This window comes from Silurus aristotelis (genome assembly GCF_946808225.1).
Source record: "Silurus aristotelis genome assembly, chromosome: 19".
In the NCBI taxonomy this organism is placed as follows: domain Eukaryota; kingdom Metazoa; phylum Chordata; class Actinopteri; order Siluriformes; family Siluridae; genus Silurus; species Silurus aristotelis.
The window spans coordinates 9,747,006-9,766,015 of NC_139592.1; the positions used below are offsets into that span (position 1 = coordinate 9,747,006).

Genomic DNA, 19,010 nt, shown 5'->3' on the forward strand with positions numbered 1-19,010 from the left:
ACTTTTCTCCCAGTGTTGCTTTGCATTATAATAAACACAATGCTCTTTTCATCACATCACACATTAAAGAGCTTGCATGAGGAGCAGGCTGCTTTGATTTGATTCATACTAATGGAGCAATCAGAATGGTGTGAATAAAAATCGCCTTGTAGTGTATAGGAAGGAGAATAGTCCCTTAGTGGCAATACATCATTGGAGGAATGATGCAGGCTGTTGATCCTGTTCCGTGTTGGACTACTCGTTTCGATCACTCAGAATTCACAACTGGAATATTAAAGATGAGATCAGTGGTTATTTAAGTTTTTTTCCCTCTCAATCTGCTGTAAAATGTCTGCTTATTGAAAAAAACTTCTGGACTTTTTGTTATGTCTCTCCATTATCCAACCAATCAGAACAATTAGTTTTTCATAACTTTTTAAGCTTGAAGTTTGATGTTTCCTAAACAGTTTAGCTTTAAAAAAAAAAATTGTAGAATATTTTCCCTCCAAGGTACCAGATGGAAAGCTTATCTCATATGCATATTTTTAGGGGTATGACTTTTGAGAGAATATTGAAGATATGTGAATGAATCTTGAGCAATAAACCACCGTTCTACTCCTAGCTGATAAAGTTGCTGACTGCACATTTAAATTTGAGCATTTTGCAGATTGGTATGGCTTTGATTTTGTTGTCTGAATTTATTAAGTGATGGCTGGCTGTACTAGTAAATAGTCAGTGCTTATCAGTATTACCCAGTGATACCCTGTGCTGAAGGTTGAGAGTTGAGGCTATAAGGCTCTAATCATAGGCATAGGAATCGTGTGGGAAGAAAAGACATACAAACAGACGCACGCACATTGAAAAACAGGCAGCTGTGTTTATGCTTCCTAATATTTAGAAGTCAAGTTTCAAAAGTTTGTGATGTCCTGCTGAGCTCAAACTATGTCCTTTACGAATAACAACCATGCTGTAAAGAAACTTCTTCTTCTTCTTCTTCTTTCGGCTGCTCCCATTAGGGGTCGCCACAGCGGATCATCCGTCTCCATACCACCCTGTCCTCTACATCTGCCTCTTTCACACCAACTACCTGCATGTCTTCCCTCACCACATCCATGAACCTCCTTCTTGGCCTTCCTCTTTTCCTCCTACCCGGTGGCTCCATCTTCAGCATTTTTCTACCAATATAATTCATGTTCTTGCAGATACCCTACTATCACAAATCACTCCTGTCACTCTTCTCCACCCACTTCACCCTGCCTGCACTCTTTTCTTCACTTCTCTAACACACTCTCCATTACTTTGCACTGTTGACCCCAGGTACCTGAACTCCTCCACCTTCTCCACCTCTTCTCCCTGCAACCGCATCACTCCACTGCCCTCCCTCTCATTCACACACATGTACTCTGTCTTACTCCTACTGACTTTAATTCCCCTTCTCTCAAGCGCATATCTCCACCTCTCCAGGCTCTTCTCAACCTGCTCTCTACTCTCACCACAAATCACAATATCATCTGCAAACATCATAGTCCAGGGAGACTCCTGTCTGACCTCGTCCGTCAACCTGTCCATCACCACTGCAAACAGGAAAGGGCTCAGGGCCGATCCTTGATGCAGTCCAACCTTCACCCTGAACCAGTCTGTCGTACCTACTGCACACTTCACTGCCGTCACACTGTCCTCATACATGTCCTGCACCACCCTCACATACTTCTCTGACACACCTGACTTCCTCATACAATACCACAACTCCTCTCTCGGCACCCTGTCGTACGCTTTCTCTAAATCCACAAATACACAATGCAGCTCCTTCTGTCCTTCTCTATACTTCTCCATCAACATCCTCAAAGCAAATAAGGCATCTGTGGTGCTCTTCCTCGGCATGAAACCATACTGTTGCTCACAGATGGTCACCTCTTCTCTCAGCCTGGCTTCCACTACTCTTTCCCATAACTTCATGGTGTGACTGATCAACTTAATTCCCCTGTAGTTACTGCAGGTCTGCACATCTCCCTTATTTTTAAAGATCGGTACCAGCACACTCCTTCTCCATTCCTCAGGCATCTTCTCACCTTCCAGAATCCTGTTAAACAATCTGGTTAAAAACTCCACTGCCATCTCTCCTAAACATCTCCACGCTTCTACCGGTATGTCATCTGGTCCAACCGACTTTCCATTCTTCATCCTCTTAATCGCTGCTCTCACTTCCTCCTTACTAATCCTATCTACATCCTGCTTCACCAACTCCACATCCTCCAACCTTCTCTCTCTCTGATTTTCCTCATTCATCAGCTGCTCAAAATACTCCCTCCATCTTCTCAACACACTCTCCTCATTAGTCAACACATTTCCCTCTCCATCCTTTATTGCTCTAACTTGCAGTACATCCTTCCCAGCTCGGTCCCTCTGCCTGGCCAATCGGTATAAATCCTTTTCTCCTTCCTTAGTGTCCAACCTCTTATACAACTCCTCATATGCCTTTTCCTTGGCTTTCGCCACATCCCTTTTTACCTGCTGCCGCATCTCCTTGTACTCCTGCCTACTTTTCTCATCACTCTGTCGATCCCACTTCTGTTTTGCCAACCTCTTTTCCCTAATGCTCTCCTGCACTTCCTCATTCCACCACCACGTCTCCTTGTCTTGCTTTCTATTTCCAGATGTCACACCAAGTACTTTTCTGGCTGCCTCCCTCATCACTCCTGCAGTAGTTGCCCAATCATCTGGCACCTCTTCACCACCACCAAGCCCCTGTCTGACCTCTTCCCTGAACCTCACACTACACTCTTCCTCCTTCAGTTTCCACCATCTTATTCTACTTTCAATCCTTACTTTCCTCCTCTTCTTCTTCGCCTCCAAAACCATCCTACAGACCACCATCCGATGCTGTCTAGCTACACTGTCCCCCGCCAACACTTTACAGTCTCCAATCTCCTTCAGGTTGCATCTCCTACACAGAACATAATCCACCTGTGTGCACCTTCCTCCACTCTTATACGTCACCCTATGATCCTCCTTCTTCTTAAAATACGTGTTCACCACTGCCATTTCCATCCTTTTAGCAAAATCTACCACCATCTGCCCTTCCACATTACTCTCCTTAAAACCATACCTACCCATCACCTCCTCATCACCTCTGTTCCCTTCACCTACATGCCCATTAAAGTCTGCCCCAATCACCAATCGTTCTTTCCTAGGTACACCATCTTCCACTTCATCTAATTCACTCCAGAATCTTTCCTTCTCCTCCATCTCACAGTCAACTTGTGGAGCATAGGCACTGATGACATTTATCATCATCCTTTCAACCTCCACCTTCACGATCATCACCCTATCAGAAACTCTTTTCACCTCCACTACACTTTTACTGTACTCTTCCTTCAGAATCACCCCTACACCATTTCTCTTTCTATCCACACCATGATAAAACAGTTTAAACCCACCTCCAATGTTCCTGGCCTTACTCCCTTTCCACTTGGTCTCCTGAACACACAGCATATCTACCTTTCTCCTCTCCATCATATCAGCTACCTCTCTCTCTTTACCCGTCATAGTACCAACATTTAAAGTACCAACCCGAACCTCCAGTCTCCTACACTGCTCCTTTTCCTGCCGTCTCTGTAGACGTCTTCCTCCTCTCCTTCTCCTCCTTCGGCCAACAGTAGCCCAATTTCCACCGGTACCCTGTCGGCTAACGATACCTGTGGCGGTCGTTGTTAACCCGGGCCTCGACCGATCCGGTATGAAATTCTCATTTGTGATCCGCATATTTGATTTGGCACATGTTTTACGCTGGATGCCCTTCCTAACGCAACCCTTCCCATTTACCCGGGCTTGGGACCGGCACTAAGAGTGCACTGGCTTGTGCCCCCCTAATGGCTGGGTTCATGCTGTAAAGAAACTAAGGAATCTAAAACTATCACTATTGTTGTTTGTCCCCTAGTGTCAGTCACTTAGTCAAAGTTTTCTCTCCCAAACGATATTGAAAAATTATAGGTTTTTTTTTTTGTTGTTGTTGATTGTATTTTACATGCGCCTTTTGAGTCACCACTGATAATTGGTTTCATATTTGGCATTGAAGCAGACTTAAAAATAAAGAGGCTATCAAAAGGGTGTTTCACTGTAGGTAATTCCCTGACACTCTCTGATAGTCTATGTAAATCTAATCTTCTTGCTAGAAAGAAATCAGCCCTACCAGCATACCATTCTGTGCATTTTTCTTCTATTTATTCATTCTTAACAATCAGCTTATTAAACCATGTTATGATTTTCTTTGAAAGAGATTTAGGGCTTTATCTCGCTAGCCCATTTATAAGCCTCCTTTTAATTGAATGCATTGGTGTACACTCTACATGGAATTTGTGTGTTTTGCATAATGACCCAGAACCCCTGGGTATCCCAGAATGCTCAATAATGTTATCGTGGCTGTTTTTTTCCTCCCACAGCTGTGCCCTCCGCCCCTCAGAGAGTCATGTCCAGCGTGAACGAGACATCCTTGAGGCTTGAGTGGATCCCACCTCGTGACAGTGGTGGTCGAAATGACCTCGTCTACAACATCATCTGCAAAAGCTGTGGCTCCGGTAGAGGCGCCTGCACACGCTGTGGAGACAATGTGCAGTTTGTGCCGCGGCAGTTAGGCATCACTGAGCCACGCGTGCACATCAGCGAGCTGCTTGCCCACACACAGTACACATTCGAGATCCAGGCTGTGAATGGAGTCTCCGATCAAAGCCCCTATTCGCCCCAATTTTCCTCGGTCAATATCACAACTAATCAGGCTGGTAAGTAAATAGATTTTCAGCAGTTTATTAGACACTTGGAAATCAATGGTCACGAAGTGTCATGAAGAACTAAGAGCCAAAGTCTTTTTTCATGGCTTCAATGGCTCATTTGAAAGATATTAAAATTTTACAATTGCTGCGATGATTTACACATCAGTCGTTTTTAGACACCTGGTCATATTTCACATTTTCTTACATTTATGAGCCCAGAGAAGCAGTCAGAGTTCACCCCACATCGACTGGTGCATGGACTGAAAGTAAGATCTGAGGAAGCAGCAGTTCAAGGGAGCATAGTGCACGTTAATAGGGCATTTTAATGAGAGCTCTGGACCGGTCTGTACTGCAAGCAGCGACCATGCTGGTGTGCCTGTCAGTGTGCATTATAGCCTTACTGTTGCTGGAAAGCTTCATCTCACAGCATCAGCTATCTCCAAAAATCGGGTAGTCATTCAGTGCTGAAATCATAGCAAGCCTGCCTGAAAAGTGCTATACACGTGAGAGTTTCTTAAGTATACAGTGGAGTAAATGAGACCATAGTGGTGTAGAGCAACAAAAGAAAAAAAAACACAAAAAAGCAGTCTAGCTTCTGTTTTGTTGTGTCTGTCTAACCTGGAATCTTTCAATTCACTTGGCACTTCTAATTTAAGTAATCTTCACCTGCTATCCTGTATTGATTAAGTAAGTAATGAGTAAATCTAGTTTTTCTGAACATAGACAGACCTCTGAACGTCCTGCAGCCAGCATTATTCAGGTTTTATATTTTTATTCGATGTTTTTCCCTTTCCATTTACTTCCCAGGTTGAAAATGCTTACTGCTCATTGTGCAGTCAGGCATGGCCTAAACAAATGCTTAGGTATAATTACTATTGATTGGCATTTAAAACTTCATAGAACAAACTTGCAAAGTCATCAAATTTTGCATAGAGCACTTAAACTTTAGGGTTAAAGTCATCAAACCTGTTAGAAAAAGTGTTGAGTGTGATGCTCTCTCTACCATTTAATGTTGATCTTTGTGCTGAAATCCTTTCAGAAAAACACTTTTCTCTCCATACATTTACCTCATGCAGTTACATACAATAAGTGAGCAACTAAAGAATAGTGAAGCTAATAGAAAAGGTATGTCATGTATAAGTAGTATAGCGTCCAGATTTATTGGCACTCTTCATGAAAATGAGCAATGATTATAGTGATATTTTGAACTCCTCATATCAATTGCTTTTAAAACATAAAATGTATGTATTAATAATTGTGCAGTTTAAAAAAAAAAAAGATTACTGACTACTAACACTCATACAATTAATATTTTATGACGCCTGCCTTGTGACGCCTGTCCTGTAGAAAATAACAACGGAATAATTTCCTGTGATTTCTAACAAGTTTTGAAACACTTGTGAGAAGGATCTTGGTCTAGTCCTCCATGCAGCATTGTAAGCTCTTTTATAGTTTCTACAGTCTTTATACTTGTTGTCACAAACTACTTTTCACATCAACCACTGCACATCACAGAACAATTTTCCATCTGTTTAATCAAGCAAATGGTTTTCATGTTAATTAGTATTTGTGTAAGTAAACCATTCACTGCACTTTTGGTCTGTTGTATGTCTTTCACGGTTGTTTTCATGCTTAGATTTTGATCTTTGCTCATGTGTTTGGTTGTTTGTTTTTCTTTTATGTATAGTTGGTGCGAGCACTTTAAATAGTACATCACAGTGTTTCACAGTCATAGAATATATGTTAAGACTCAAGTGGCGACTGTAAAACCTTTATGCAACCATTTTTTGGGTTAGTGGTGGGGGGGTACCCTTCCTCACCACTATGTGCATTCATAGAGAGATTTCTGACAAACTAATACATTTGTGACTGCATGTATTTTTTCTATATCTGGTACTTGAGTATTTGCATGTCCATAACAACGATCTATCTGATTTTGTATTTTTGTTGTTGTTGTTGTTACAATGGTAATTTTATATGTGCAATGGAAACGGGGTATCACTATGGCAATGGCAATGTGGAAACAAAAATTTCCATTTCAAAAAGGCCTTATAGTTATGAATAATATTGCCACAACTAGTGCTAATTTTTCTTATTGGTAAATGTTTGTTATTTTTGTTGAATTCATGTTTATGCAGTTATTTCTACTTCTTGTATGAAGGCTGCCAATAATTCTGGAGCTCTCTGTAGGTCTGAACTCACTGATGGGTCTTTGGAGTGTAAGTTATATCTATGATATGAAATAAATATCCTCCCACATAACATTAAACCTCTCATGTGCCCTTTTACATGGTGTGTAGGTATATATTTAATAAAGCCTTCTTTTATAGGAAATAGCTTCAAAGCATGATTAACTAGGATATTACTTTTTTCATGTACTGGAGTGGATTTCTTTTGCCAAGCACAGAAATCTTTGAATTCTTTACAGATGGAAACGTTCATAATTGGTTCCTCTGGTTTTCTACCATAATACCGCAAGGACATATACATTTGTGTGAAAGCACTACTTGCATTTTTCATAAATTGAAGGCCGAGCAAGGAGTTGAGTGATAGAGTACTGCTTAAAGCATGCTAGGAAATGGAAAATAGATCACTTCGGCAGAGCTGAAGAATTTTCTGAAAATATAAAATATTTTTGGCTACATTTGTGTGGCTTTTTCTGTCAGTGGGACCTGCATCACAAAACACGACGAACAATTAGACTCAGATGAACCATGTAATTCTATCCGTATTATTCAACTTGAATTCTGCTGGTATTTGCTTGCTATTCTGTGGTAAAAAAAAAACAAAAAAACGTTCTTATTCTAAACTAGGACATCGGCCTCATATTCATAAGATATATATGGTATATGGTGATTAACCGCTATTTAATCGCACATTTGATCTGTTCTAAACGTTACCTTAAATTAATACTTTTTATGTTTTTAATACTCTATTCAACATTTGCATGGTCAACTATGGACTATGCTTTATGCAGTTGTATGTTTATTATTAGTTAAACCACACTTAACATAGAGCATGAAAACTAGACATGTTTTATAGGTCATAGATGTTTTTTCAAGAACTTGTTCCTGTCTGTTAGACATGTGAAAATGAACATAGAAATGCCAGGTTCCCACAAGCCTGTTCACATTTTCAGATGACGGGGCAGCTTGTAAAAATACTATTGTAAATGTTTTCAATTATGGTGGTTTAAATGACATAAATCATTAGGACAGCAAACTAAACTTCTGCTATGTTTCCACACAAACGGTTTTAATTGCCGGATGTGTGCAACACGGCAGATTTTGGTGCTTGATTTGAGACTTGGGGCATCAGTAAAACGAATGTTTAATGATTAAAAAGTATTTTTCGGTGAAGTATTTTTTATATATATATATATATATATATATATATATATATATATATATATATATATATATATATATATATATACTAGTAAAGAAAGGATTAGGTGAATAAAATTCATATTTCGTCTCTTTTATTTATTTATTTATTTATTTATTTATTTATTTATTTATTTAATAAAACTTTAACGTTCATCAATTTCCTGAAATTCATGGAGGGGAATAATGTCCTCCATTTATGTAAAGTGTTGCTTTTGCATGCTGTGGTGTCTTAAATTATTATCTGGCCCCTGATCAGCAGCCTCCTAAGTCAAAGGGAGCTTTACAGCCTGGAAGCCATGACAACAATGACAACTCCTTCATGCCAACAGTAAATAAATAAGCGCTCATGATTTTTACTGTGTGCATACTATTTAACTGTGTGTACTTTAAACAGGATCTGGTTGCACAAAAGAATGGTTGAAGGAAAAATCAATTCAATCTTGTTTGTTTGACGTCATATCAATACATGTAATGGTTCATTTGAAAATAAATGGAATCTGAAATGCCAGGAAAGTAGTAGGATCTAATATTCTTGCTATGCATCCAGCAAGTCAGCATTTGTCTTGTAAAATGGCATCCCCTCTTTTTGCGGTCCAAAACCTATCCATTCATGACAGACTAAAGATAACAGAGCAGGAGAGAAAAAGTGCATCAAAGATGGAGAAAGGTTGCTTATCTCTGCAGAGATAATGTGCAGTACTGTGCTGCCCACTGCTGATGACCTACTAATGAAATGACAGAAAAAAAGAAAATTTGTCTGTGAAACTGCATTGCGTTTTTTTGGAGGTATCTATTTTTATGAAATCAGCAATGTTCTTGGCATATAAAATTTATTTGTTGGATTTTAGGAAATGTGTTTCTTTGTGAAGAATTTCACTGAGAAATGACCCTCATTATCTTTTATGTTTTCTCTCCACAGCTCCATCCATGGTGTCCATCATGCATCAAGTCAGCCGGACTACTGATAGCGTTACACTGTCTTGGTCTCAACCAGACCACCCGAATGGAGTCATACTAGACTATGAGCTGCAGTACTTTGAGAAGGTGATCTCACACACACCTTTGCTCACATAAACATATTAAACCAAGGCATTCATTTATGTATTGCACTTGGCAAAAAAATTCTTCTGATCCTTTTCCAGCTTTGATGGTCAAAGTGTGGTGCACTCATTGCATCAGGTTGTCATTTTTATAGTGTCCTCTGATCTCTTTCAGAGCACGGCTGAGCTCAACTCTTCTACGCTGAGAAGCCAGACAAATACAGCTGTAGTCCGAGGCCTAAAGCCAGGTACCATCTACGTGTTCCAGGTTCGAGCTCGGACAGTCGCCGGGTTTGGACGCTTCAGTGGGAAGATGTATTTCCAAACCATGACTGAAGGTATGGGTTTTTAAATAGACACTCAAGTTTCTTTTTTCATCTTTAAAGAAATATTCGCTTTGTTTTGTCTCTGAACATACTACATCAATCTCAATTGAGTCATTACCAGTTGCATTTTTGTCAGCAATTAGTCTGATCACATGGCACTAGCCGACAAGCTACAGAGTGACTGTTTTTAAATCACTGCCAGTCTTAGAAATGACATTTACTTCAATAAGATTATGTCAGTACATCTCTGTGCCAAGAGCATAGCCAAGTAACAGATGTCAAAACTCCCGTCCCAGCATGCTCCTGTGTTTCCAAACGTGAACTGGCGCACTGCTCCTTCCCTGCTACTTTTTTACACAGTTCTTATAAGCGAGCAGAAATAAAAGCTTTGCCAATTGGCAATCATATAGCTTTAGTCAACATTTAAAAGAAGATTTTACCAAGTGTGGGGTAATATTATTAACTGCCAACACCCAAATAGCTTTAGTGTAACAATTGCCAAGATATAACTTTAGGTTGAATTTAGGCAGATTGGCCCATTTGGTTGAAGAGTTGAAGAATTTATGAAGTGGGAACTGTCCAGTTGGACATCTGTTTTATACTATATGTTGTTTCCATTGTGTGTGTCTGTGTGTGTGTAGAGGAGTATGATTCCAGCTTGAAGGAGAAACTGCCTCTCATCATCGGTTCTGCTGCTGCAGGCTTTGTTTTTCTTATCTCAGTCATTGTCCTTGTCATTGTATGCAACCGGTGAGTTATCGTACATCCTCACTGGAGAAAATTTTAAACTTTGATTTTTCGAGGCATTCTGGGATCTTTTGTTTGGTTGCTCATGTTTTTCTGGTTTGTCCCAGGAGAGTGAGTGACAGAACAGAATCCGAGTTCACAGACAAACTTCAGCATTACACCAGCGGCCACTGTAAGTAGGCTTATTATCCCAAACCTATAATCCCATGCCAGTATAATCTCATTATGCCCAACATGCAATTCCCATACTGCAGATCTGGTTAGATTCCTTCTTTGTGAATTATTTTTCCAACCTGAAAAATATTGCAGTTACTAGAGAAAATGGGTTCAAAATGTTAAAATTAATTTAATAGACAGTGTCATTTTGTCTTTTTTTTTGGTTCTTTTATAGTTCTACTGCAAATAGATTAGTTTCAGCTCTTTATGTTATTTTTTCATCTTATTCCATTCAAGTGTCACCAGGTATGAAGATTTACATTGATCCTTTTACATATGAGGATCCCAACGAAGCAGTGCGAGAGTTTGCTAAAGAAATAGACATGTCCTGTGTGAAGATTGAACAAGTGATTGGGGCAGGTAAATAAAAGTTTAATAACATGTTTAAATCTACATTAGAAATAATGTCAGAAAAAGGTTATTAATCAGGTGTTGCCACTGGTTCTCCTTCAGGAGAGTTTGGGGAGGTGTGTAGTGGAAACCTCCGCCTGCCTGGGAAAAGAGAGATCCTGGTAGCCATTAAGACACTGAAGACGGGCTACACAGAGAAGCAGAGGAGGGACTTCCTGAGTGAAGCCAGCATCATGGGTCAATTTGACCACCCCAACATCATCCACTTGGAGGGCGTGGTGACAAAAAGCTGCCCCGTTATGATTATCACTGAGTTCATGGAGAATGGATCACTGGATTCCTTCCTGAGGGTGGGCCTTGATATGTCTAATTTTTTTGCTTAGTAAAGCTATAATTTACTGACGCATAATCTGAAACTGTCAAACTACATTTCTTTCTTTGTTTCATGGCATCACAGAAGGAAACAAAAATAATTTTGCATTTAGCTACACACATTTATGGTTTGCTTTTCATTATAGCTTTCATACTGTGAAAAGGCATTCATTCCAGTTTGGCCTCCAGATGACTGGCATCCCTATAGACAGGGACCAGATGTGGCTGACTTGAAGGCACAGCTGGAGGGGGCATTACAATTCAAATGTAGTACCGGTACTCCTGGGCTGCAGTGAGAGTTTTATTATAAAAATGGGGGAAAAAAAAAATGTTTTGCAGTAGAATAAAAAAGCTGTTATCGCATATCTAGTGGAGTCATTTGCCAGCAATTTGGGCACATTGGTGAAGTTATTTTGTTGCATGTACTTTCAGCAAAACGATGGGCAGTTTACAGTGATTCAGCTGGTTGGCATGCTGCGTGGAATTGCAGCTGGCATGAAGTATCTGTGTGATATGAACTACGTACACCGAGACCTGGCTGCTCGCAACATTCTGGTCAACAGTAACCTGGTGTGCAAAGTGTCTGACTTTGGACTTTCTCGCTTCTTAGAGGATGAAACATCAGACCCTACCTACACCAGTGCTCTAGTAAGTTTGTCTTTCAGTTGCTGAAATTTTTAGCCCAAGCATAAAGTGCACCACATTTTATACACTCTAAAATAAACATACCAACTTTATTTATCCCTGTGAACAGTTTTTTTACCATCAACAGAACATCTTTTTATTTATATTTTTAACATAACTTTAGATATTTGTGTTTTTGACTGGAAATCTTGAAAGTTTCAAGTCACTTCTTTGGTGACATACATTAGGGTCATCTACCTTAAGGTAGATATAATTCAAGATTTAAAGCATGCACTTTTCCTGGGTAGAAAATGCATACTTAAAGGCACTAACTCAGTAAAAATACTGTAGTGCCTTTATTTCAGAAAATATACTTGACATGATCCAAAGACAGACCAAATCATCTTTAACATTTCAACTTGCTTATTTGTTGTTGTTGTTTGTTTTATTACAATAGTATAGTTCCAAGAAATGTATTCCAATTTATTTTAAGTAGCATATATGCTTTAGAATAATTATGCATTTCTTACTCGTTTAGTAGCAAAGTCCTGGGGGTGCAGTCATCACTTCTATTCATACCAGTGGTGTTTAGTAGGGTTGAGGTCAGAGCTCTATAGCAGCACACTCAGTCATTCACTCCAACCCATTTAAAACCATATTTTCACAGAGCTAGCATTGTGCAAAGGGACATTGTCATGTTGGAACAGGTTTGAGTCTCCTACTTTATGTGAAGAGAAAATGTTGCTACATCCAAGGGCAATCTTAACAATTGTGTGGCTCCAACTTTGCATTAATAGTTTGGGGAAGAACCACATATCGCTGGAAAAGACAGGTGTCCCAATACTTTTGTCAATATAGTGCAGTATCCCTAACATAAGCTTCTTAAGTATGAGACATGAAAGTTTCCCATTAGCAATTGTTTTATTTCATTTTTATTATAATTAATAAAATAAAATGCCCATCTGAGTCAGCATGTGTTAAGTTTTCCGACACCTGCTAAGTGAATATTCATTTTCAGGGAGGGAAGATTCCCATCCGATGGACCGCACCGGAGGCAATCCAGTACAGGAAGTTCACCTCGTCCAGTGACGTGTGGAGTTACGGCATTGTCATGTGGGAGGTCATGTCCTATGGAGAGAGACCATACTGGGACATGAGCAATCAAGATGTAGGATATTTGTACACCCATATCACCTGGATAGTAAAGAATCATTAATCTTTCCTTAATAATAGTGCAGCGACCTCTAGTGGAAAAAATTCAGTTCAGCTTTAAATGATGTTCTGATAAAGTGCATAATTGAAGATATACAGTTTACTAAGTTGCATTGAAATAGGTAATAGCTAATAGCATGGTAATCGTTATTTACCAGCTGAAAACATGGTATACTGTGTTCTAATTGTTTTAGGTAATAAATGCCATAGAGCAGGATTACAGGTTGCCTCCTCCTATGGATTGTCCCAATACATTACATCAGTTAATGCTGGACTGCTGGCAGAAGGACAGAAACAACCGGCCTAAGTTTAGCCAGATCGTGAACACCCTGGACAAAATGATCCGCAACCCTAACAGCCTGAAAGCCACCACACCACTTTCTTCAGGGTAAATATTTTCAATGTGATAGAACATATGATAAAGGCTATTATGATGTCCTGCCTTTAATGGAAATTATATCTACTTTGTGCATACTAAAATATATAGTATGTTATTCTGATAATTCCATTTTTTAAACATTCATGTTAATTACTTTCGTAAATGATGCATTAACTGCTACTCTGTTCTGCTGTATTATACTCTACAACGTTTTTATCGTTTCCCACCAGTGTACATCTACCTCTGCTGGACCGCAGCACTCCAGACTTCTCCAGCTTTAATAGCGTGGATGAGTGGCTGGACGCTATCAAGATGGGCCAGTACAAGGAGAACTTTGCCAACGAGGGCTTCAGCTCCTTTGATGCCGTTGCACAAATAACTCTGGAGTAGGTTTCTTTGTTTTGGATTTTAAACCAGGATACTCCTTTTAGGTAATGGAGCATTACGCGATTAGACACACAGTTAGACACATGTCTTCTTGAACGAGGTATTTTTCTGGCATTTATCTAAATGCTACCTAAGTGCATTAATTAATCCATTGAGTCTAAACATACATAAACGGATATATCTAATCAGTCAAATCAGCAGTACATGTTATGAAATCATGCAGATACAGGTCAAGAACTTCAGTTAATCTCAGACGGTATCAGAATGGGGAAAAAATATTTATTCTTTGTCATTTGGACCATGGCATGGTTGTTAGATATTCCAGAAATTGCACATTTCTTTGGATTTTTTACACACTACAGTCTCTAGAGTTTACACAGAATGCCTGAACATAACAAAAACAAAAATCATTCAGTGAATTCAATAACTGAATTTATTTGATTCAGTGAATCAATTAGACATTCTTACAATCAACAAAGCATAAGACTATCGGGTTTCAATCCTTCTAGTTTAGATCGGGAATTTGCAAGCAATCTATGAGGCTATAAGGCTTAAAGCCTCACTAAAACAGAGCAGCTTTAGATTTATACCAGGTTTTGTCCAGTTTTTGCGGTCCACTTTTGTTGATCCTGTTTCCAATGTAGCTTTAGATCTTTTGCACTTTTTTAACCATAACACTTCCATCTGGCACCATCAAGCATGAGGTCACGTGACAAGTTACTAAAGTTAATGCATAATTTCATACATCACTTTGCTGCAACTTATTGGATAATTGCACAAATATGCAGGTACTCGAATTATGCTTTGAGCTTTATTGGGATTATATCTATTGGATCAACACATCTGAAGTACAGTAATATTACTCCCACATGCTCACTTTCAATACCCACTTTACGGGTTCAGTGGATCTGGAGCCTGTCTCAGGAACACTGGGCTGGAGTACAGCCAGGATGGTACACCAGTCTATTGCAAGGGCAATTTACACCCGAGGGCAATTTAGCACATCTAGTTTACTTATTAAAAGCTTTTTAGAGGTGAAAAGAAACAGAAGAACCTGGAGAAAACCCACTGGGCATGCAGAAATCTTCATAGACTGTAATGCAGACTAGGGAATCAGCTATGGACTTGGGAGCTTTAAGGCAGCAAACCTTCCAACACTGTAATTTGCAAAACTACACAGACATGCTTATTGCCGCTCATAACAATAGACCCAAGCCACCTTTTAGCTTACAGCTTCAAGAAAAATATTTCAAACACTACAATGAACAGTCATAGCATGTGAGTTATACGGTGTGTAGCTCCATAGGTGCAAATATCTGAGTGTGTGTTTGTGTGAGTGTGTGTGTCTGTGTCTGTGTGTTTGTGCATGGTGTTTATGATGATGCTCTGTAATCCCACCTGCTTTATGCTCCTGGGATGGACGCTGGAAACGTTTTCCCACTTCTTTTTAAATTTGTCCTTAATTTATCCTACGTTTATTTGTGTTTCTTGTCTTTACAGTGACATCCTAAGAGTGGGAGTCACTTTGGCCGGCCACCAGAAGAAGATTCTTAACAGCGTGCAAATGATGCGAGCCCAGATGAACCAAATCCAGTCGGTGGAGGTTTGACCCTCATGTTTTGAGACTCTCAGACTGACTTCCTCCTCCACCAGCTCCCTCTCTACAGAGTTCAGATGTTGTCCTTCCTGTGGAGATGTCGCCAGCAGGGCAGATCTGCAGGACGGACTCCCACACAGCAAACAACGCACCCACCCCACAAACCGCCAGCACGCAGCAGACTGGATGGAGTTGGACACTAATGTATGGAGACCTGCTCGTGCACTGTATTATGACAGTGGTGATGATTTTATTCATAACATTAAAGACAGTAACAGTTTAAGAGTTCAAAGGGAGACACTAATCATCACCAGTGTCAAGTTTTGTTAGTTAAAGTCCCTTTAAAAGGAAAATAAGTAAATTCCAATTAGTTTTGTCCTCTATAACGGTACCTTTCTCATAATAAAAACCTTTAAGAGGTTTTACCATGAGTGGCGTAGAGTGGCACGGTAAAATAGGAGGGAAAAAGTCAAATGGACCATGGATTGGTAGCATAAAAACAAGCCTCATAGACTCCTGTTGATGCCAAATGGTAAGGAAGGATCCATGTGGCAACAAAAGAAATGTAGAAATTGTGAAAATTAGTGAAAAACTAGCCTGAAATACTCTTTTATTTTAAGAATATTGTGGTGATTTTAAAATTCTTCGTTTTTTTTGTATATACTTACTGGTGACTTTGCTAGGAACACCATGCTAATCTGCATAGAACTCTGCTTTGCTGCAAGATAGCCTCGACAGCCTCATACATGGCATGGATTCCACACAGTGTTAGAAAATATTTGAGAATTTAATACCAGGACATGACGTGTCACAAGGTTACTGCAAAATTGTGAACTGTACATTCATGCTGCTAATCCATTGTTCTACCACATCCCACCGGGTGCGCTATTGAATTCAGTTCAAGTCAAGTCAAGTGGGTTTATTGTCATTCCAACCGTATATAATGGCTACAGTACACAGTGAAATGAAACAGTGTTCTTAAAGGACCAAGGTGCTACATAAAACAACATAAATTTACATGCTATGCAGATCTAGAGACTAAGGAGTCCATTACAATGAACTCTTTGTCATAGCATTCAAAAATGAGCTAGTATTAAAGGGACAGTGTGTTCCAAGAAGGCATTCCCCACTCCTCTGTGCCACCCCACCAGCTTGCACTGAAGTTTGGGTGAGTTTTAAGGGCCTTACTTGCACTGTAGCCTTAGATTCCTGTCCAGGACATAAATAAGTGAAATCTAATGTGATTGACTGGTCTTGTAGTCCATATTTTTTTAAATGTGAGCTACTTTTCTCCCACCACAGTTGTAAAAAGTGGTTATTTGAGTTAAGACAGCAGCTTTCCTGTCAGCTCAAACCAATCTATCCATTCTCCTTTAACCTTTCACATCAGCGTGGCGTATTCGCGCATATAAATGCTACTCATTTAATTTTCTAACATGGTTGTGAAAATCTAATTAAATCAGCAGTTTCTGAAACACTTAAATAGCCATTAGACACTGAAATAACATTTTTGGTATTAACAGTAACTGGTGCACTTGTTCTGCAAGAGTTAATTCATTGCACACACAATTGGCTGAATGGATAAATGCATGAAAGTGCAGGTGTTCCTAATGAAGTGGCCAAGTGAGTGTACAGTATATGTATTTATTTTGCCTTTTTAACATACGATGTAAGAAACCATATAGCTATTTCCAGATGATGTACCACATGCAGACATATCAGAGACACTTAACTTTCTCACTTCATCATTGTTGCCGATTGCCATTCAAGTGCAGTCTTTGATCTGATTTTCTTTTCTACCTGGTATTAAATATGGTACCTGCACCTTAGTGAACAAAGTAAGCATTCTCAAGAATTTCTCTTAAGATGCTGTGCAAAGTTTGGATTCTGCTTTTCCTGTACTTGTTTTGACACAAAAATGAAAGTGTACAGCTGATTGGGTGCTGTTGTAAAGCAAAGGCAGCTTTTTAAATCTGAAAGATGGCCTGATACAGGGCTGACACTGACACTTCACACAACACTGATTTTCAGTTGGCTTTTTAAAATCTCTGTTTTGTAAATGCTAAAACATTGTGAGTTAATAATGTATGTACATTAGGCGATATAGTCTAGGGCAGTTAATTTGCATAGTGGCATGTCAGCACTTATGGCTGTTGTGTGTACAGATGGGTAAACACATCATGGTCACTTGAAATCATTTAAAACTTTCATTCATACCTCTACCATTTTTTCAAACAGGCATTCTAAGTTTTCATATGATGTCTACATATGATAGAATTTCACTGTGGGGTTTCTTAAAGTGAGTCCGATTGAATCTGTGATCATGTACAGTATGAGAGAAAAAAAATCTGTAAATCTTAGCATTTGCTTATAGATTTGTATTTTCAAACGCACCCTCCTTCCCGTTCCATAAACATGGACAAGTACCTTTACCTGGTGCAACTTGTCCTTCCTATACTATCAATTAGAATCAATTATTGATTCATTCATTTGTAAAAGAGTATATAACTCGGTTTCATCAATCTGTTGTGAAATGCTTTACAATCTGTAAATCTTTTTATTACTGCTTTTTTTTTTATTTATTTGAAATTTCAACTCAGATGTTTCAAAATACTGCTCATTTCTAACACAAACCCAAATCCAGTTGTTGAGTTTTTACTGTGACAAACACATGTCTCCTATCAACTTGGTGTGCTTCCTTTCATTTAGTAATCCAGTCTTCCACTTTTCACTCACATTCTCAACATTGTTTTTGGTTCACCTAATAGAGATGTGGCATTGTGCTATTACATGTGAAATGTCTGGGATTTTTAGCTGTATATTCTTTTCTTTATCTAAGGTACAAAGACTGTAATGATAGGAATGCAAGGGTCTTAACATCTCTCAGGCATGTCCATGATGTTCTACATGCACTCTTTGCTCTTTCTACACATGGTGCACATCTCAGCCCTGTTTGGACCAAACTTTGCCATCTTGTATTACTGAGAAAAGAAAGAGAAATTAAAGGAATTAAACAATCAGTGTTGGTTGCCCTAAGTCATGATATTCGGTCATTGTACAGTCTCATTCTTTATAATTATAGAGCATTTAGAGTGCTTTTTAAACCCATGTGTCACAGCTAACAGGATGAAACAGGGTTGTATTTTGCAATCTAATAAAATAATAAGCTGAAGTACAGGAAGGAGTGTGGAAATCATGAATACTTAATTAACTTGTGAATGTATATTTTGGATTTCTTCACGTTGATGAATTTATAATTTTGAAACTTGGTGCCAAATGGTTTTCACACACCCAGGCATTCTTATTAAAAACTTTCCTGTACTTTACACCTCTCCTGAACATTAGGGCAGCTTTTCTCAGTGGACCACTTTTACCACAATTGCTGCAGTTTCTCTACATCTATGTGTGGCAATATCTATGGAGTCTGAACACAAAGGAAGGGAAGCATATTAATGGAACATTAATATGTCAAACAGCACATTTTTTTATTCAACACTGGTCACTCAAAAAAAAAGTAATTATTTGAATTTAATTGTATGAAGTTGAATTGCATGAATCTTTCCCACTGGGTTAGTAATAGCTCCAGTGTGTTATCCAGTCTCAGCTTTTGTCAAATAACTGTTAA

General features: G+C 39.0%; 1 protein-coding gene across 1 annotated transcript in view; it reads left to right on the forward strand.

The window, feature by feature from the left end:
* The window catches only part of ephb2a (eph receptor B2a), a 60,200-nt gene extending 41,795 nt beyond the window's left edge, over nucleotides 1-18,405 (forward strand). Inside the window, exons 5-16 of the mRNA XM_083569803.1 lie at nucleotides 4,419-4,754; nucleotides 9,054-9,178; nucleotides 9,350-9,512; nucleotides 10,142-10,250; nucleotides 10,355-10,419; nucleotides 10,701-10,823; nucleotides 10,917-11,164; nucleotides 11,619-11,834; nucleotides 12,829-12,978; nucleotides 13,217-13,410; nucleotides 13,632-13,787; nucleotides 15,289-18,405. Coding sequence (XP_083425929.1) covers nucleotides 4,419-4,754; nucleotides 9,054-9,178; nucleotides 9,350-9,512; nucleotides 10,142-10,250; nucleotides 10,355-10,419; nucleotides 10,701-10,823; nucleotides 10,917-11,164; nucleotides 11,619-11,834; nucleotides 12,829-12,978; nucleotides 13,217-13,410; nucleotides 13,632-13,787; nucleotides 15,289-15,397 — 1,994 coding nt within the window. The 3' untranslated portion in view covers nucleotides 15,398-18,405. The remainder of the gene's footprint in view (nucleotides 1-4,418; nucleotides 4,755-9,053; nucleotides 9,179-9,349; nucleotides 9,513-10,141; nucleotides 10,251-10,354; nucleotides 10,420-10,700; nucleotides 10,824-10,916; nucleotides 11,165-11,618; nucleotides 11,835-12,828; nucleotides 12,979-13,216; nucleotides 13,411-13,631; nucleotides 13,788-15,288) is intronic.
* Nucleotides 18,406-19,010: the final 605 nt, after the last annotated feature.